The sequence below is a fragment of the Elephantulus edwardii genome, unplaced genomic scaffold (genome assembly GCF_000299155.1).
Source record: "Elephantulus edwardii isolate Elephantulus edwardi_28Jun2011 unplaced genomic scaffold, EleEdw1.0 scaffold00129, whole genome shotgun sequence".
In the NCBI taxonomy this organism is placed as follows: Eukaryota; Metazoa; Chordata; class Mammalia; order Macroscelidea; family Macroscelididae; genus Elephantulus; species Elephantulus edwardii.
In genome coordinates, this window is record NW_006399879.1 from 6136080 (window position 1) to 6138176 (window position 2097).

The 2097-nt window shown below is 66.2% G+C and overlaps 1 protein-coding gene across 1 annotated transcript in view; it reads left to right on the forward strand.

The window, feature by feature from the left end:
* Positions 1–2097, forward strand: part of HTT (huntingtin) — a 154206-nt gene that overhangs the window by 37491 nt on the left and 114618 nt on the right. Inside the window, exon 12 of the mRNA XM_006893659.1 lies at positions 1107–1285. Coding sequence (XP_006893721.1) covers positions 1107–1285 — 179 coding nt within the window. The remainder of the gene's footprint in view (positions 1–1106; positions 1286–2097) is intronic.

Consider the following 2097-nt stretch of genomic DNA (forward strand, 5'->3'; position numbering starts at 1 on the left):
GGCACCTGGCCGGGACAGTCCCTGCTCGACTCCCCGGGCGCTGCTGCCCGACTCCCCGGGCGCCGGGGCACCTGGCCGGGACAGTCCCTGCCCGACTCCCCGGGCGCTGCTGCCCGACTCCCCGGGCGCCGGGGCATCTGGCCGGGACAGTCCCTGCCCGACTCCCCGTGGCACCTGGCCGGGACAGTCCCTGCTCGACTCCCCGGGCGCTGCTGCCCGACTCCCCGGGCGCCGGGGCATCTGGCCGGGACAGTCCCTGCCCGACTCCCCGGGGCATCTGTCCGGAACAGTCCCTGCTCGACTCCCTGGGCGCTGCTGCCCGACTCCCCGGGCGCCGGGGCACCTGGCCGGGACAGTCCCTGCTCGACTCCCCGGGCGCCGGGGCATCTGGCCAGGCGTGCTGACAGCAGGGTGAACCGGAGCGGGCGGCCAGAGCCCATTCTCTCAGACTCGGGGCAGGCAGAGCCCTGGGTGCCCCGCAGAGTCAGAGGATGTCATCCTCGTGCCTTCCTGGGCCCACCCCTGCCCCTGGGGGCCTGGAGTCCTGGCATCTTCCCAGCACCACCTTCTCCATCAGCTCCACTTGTGTAGTGTAGATCCTTCCAGAAGTCCACACGAGCTGTCCTCAAGTCGTGGGCGGACATACCCAGGATGCCTGCCTGATTCAGACACCAGGCAAGCGGGAAGTACCCCTGCCGTCGGGCTGGCTCCTTGCTGGCCTTTCCCTGGGCCCAGGCTGTCAGTTGCACGAGAGGAGATTACTTGGCTCTCTCCAGCGGAGCTGCTGGTGGATTCGAGCTGCCAGGAAATGGGGGGGGCCTCTGGGTTAGCACCCCCTGCCCCCCCAGACCTGTGCTCTAGCTGACAGGTCCCCAGTCAATTAGGTTTTCGGTGTTGGTTTCCGCATACGTTGTTGGCGAGATTGCTTCCGTCTTCACGGCCAGCTGTGTTCCCCTTCACTGAGCTCCCCTTTCTCCGCTTCTCCGTGTTTTAGGGGTGTCCTCACGTTCTCTTAGCTGTACGCTGCTCGCTGTGTGACTGTTCAGTAGCGTTGGGGTCCCCGCCCCGAGGACCTGAGGTTGAGGACTTGGTCACTGTGCTTTTAGGCCTGCTTGTTCCTGTTGGGGGTGAGCCGCCGACCCTCCTCATCCTGGGGGTGCTGCTTGCCCTGAGGTACCTGGTGCCTCTGCTGCAGCAGCAGGTCAAGGACACAAGCCTCAAGGGGAGCTTCGGGGTGACACGCAAGGAAACGGAAGTGTCTCCTTCGACGGAGCAGCTGGTGCAGGTAGGAGCCCAGCGTGGGAACCCAGGGACTCGAGCAAGAACTTCAGAGCTGGCCTGGGGTCTGCAGTCAGGGTGGAGCCCCGGGGAAGGAGCGCTGCCTCACTGGCAGGCCCAGCAGTGTCCTGGTGATGCCCACGTTCTCCCTGTGCTGGGCACAAATTTAGGGAAGCGAGGAACTGAGCTGGCCCGCTGCTGCTTTGGTGGGTGTTTTCTGGGTTGTAGGGTTTTAGAGTTAACGTCAGACACAGCACCTTACAGCAGTGCTGAGGCGGGTCCGACGCGGGGTTTTGGCTTCCGCTCCGTCGGGTTTCTGAGGCCCTGAATCTCGGTGGAAGCAGACTGCCCATCCTTGTCTCGCGGATGGCTGGAGTGGCCCTGCCCGAGCGCACGGCCTGCGGGTTAGCCGTGCACGCCGGTGCATCAGTGGGGGGTTGACAGTTCACTGTAGAAGCTGAGGCTCGCAGAAGTGAGAAGAGCAGTGCCGGGGAAGCCAAGGCACAGGGACTCCCAGCGTGAGCTGCTCAAACTAGGAGAGTGCAAGGAACCCATCGTTCCCCTCCACGAGGGCACTGCCAGAGGGCCACCCTCGGGCCTGCGGACGGCACGCGCATACGGGCAGAGGGCACTGCCAGAGGCCACCCTCGGGCCTGCGGACGGCGTGCACACACGGGCAGAGGGCACTGCCAGAGGCCGCCCTTGGGCCTGCGGACGGCACGCACACACGGGCAGAGGGCACTGCCAGAGGGCCACCCTTGGGCCTGCGGACGGCGTGCACACACGGGCAGAGGGCACTGCCAGAGGCCACCCTCGGGC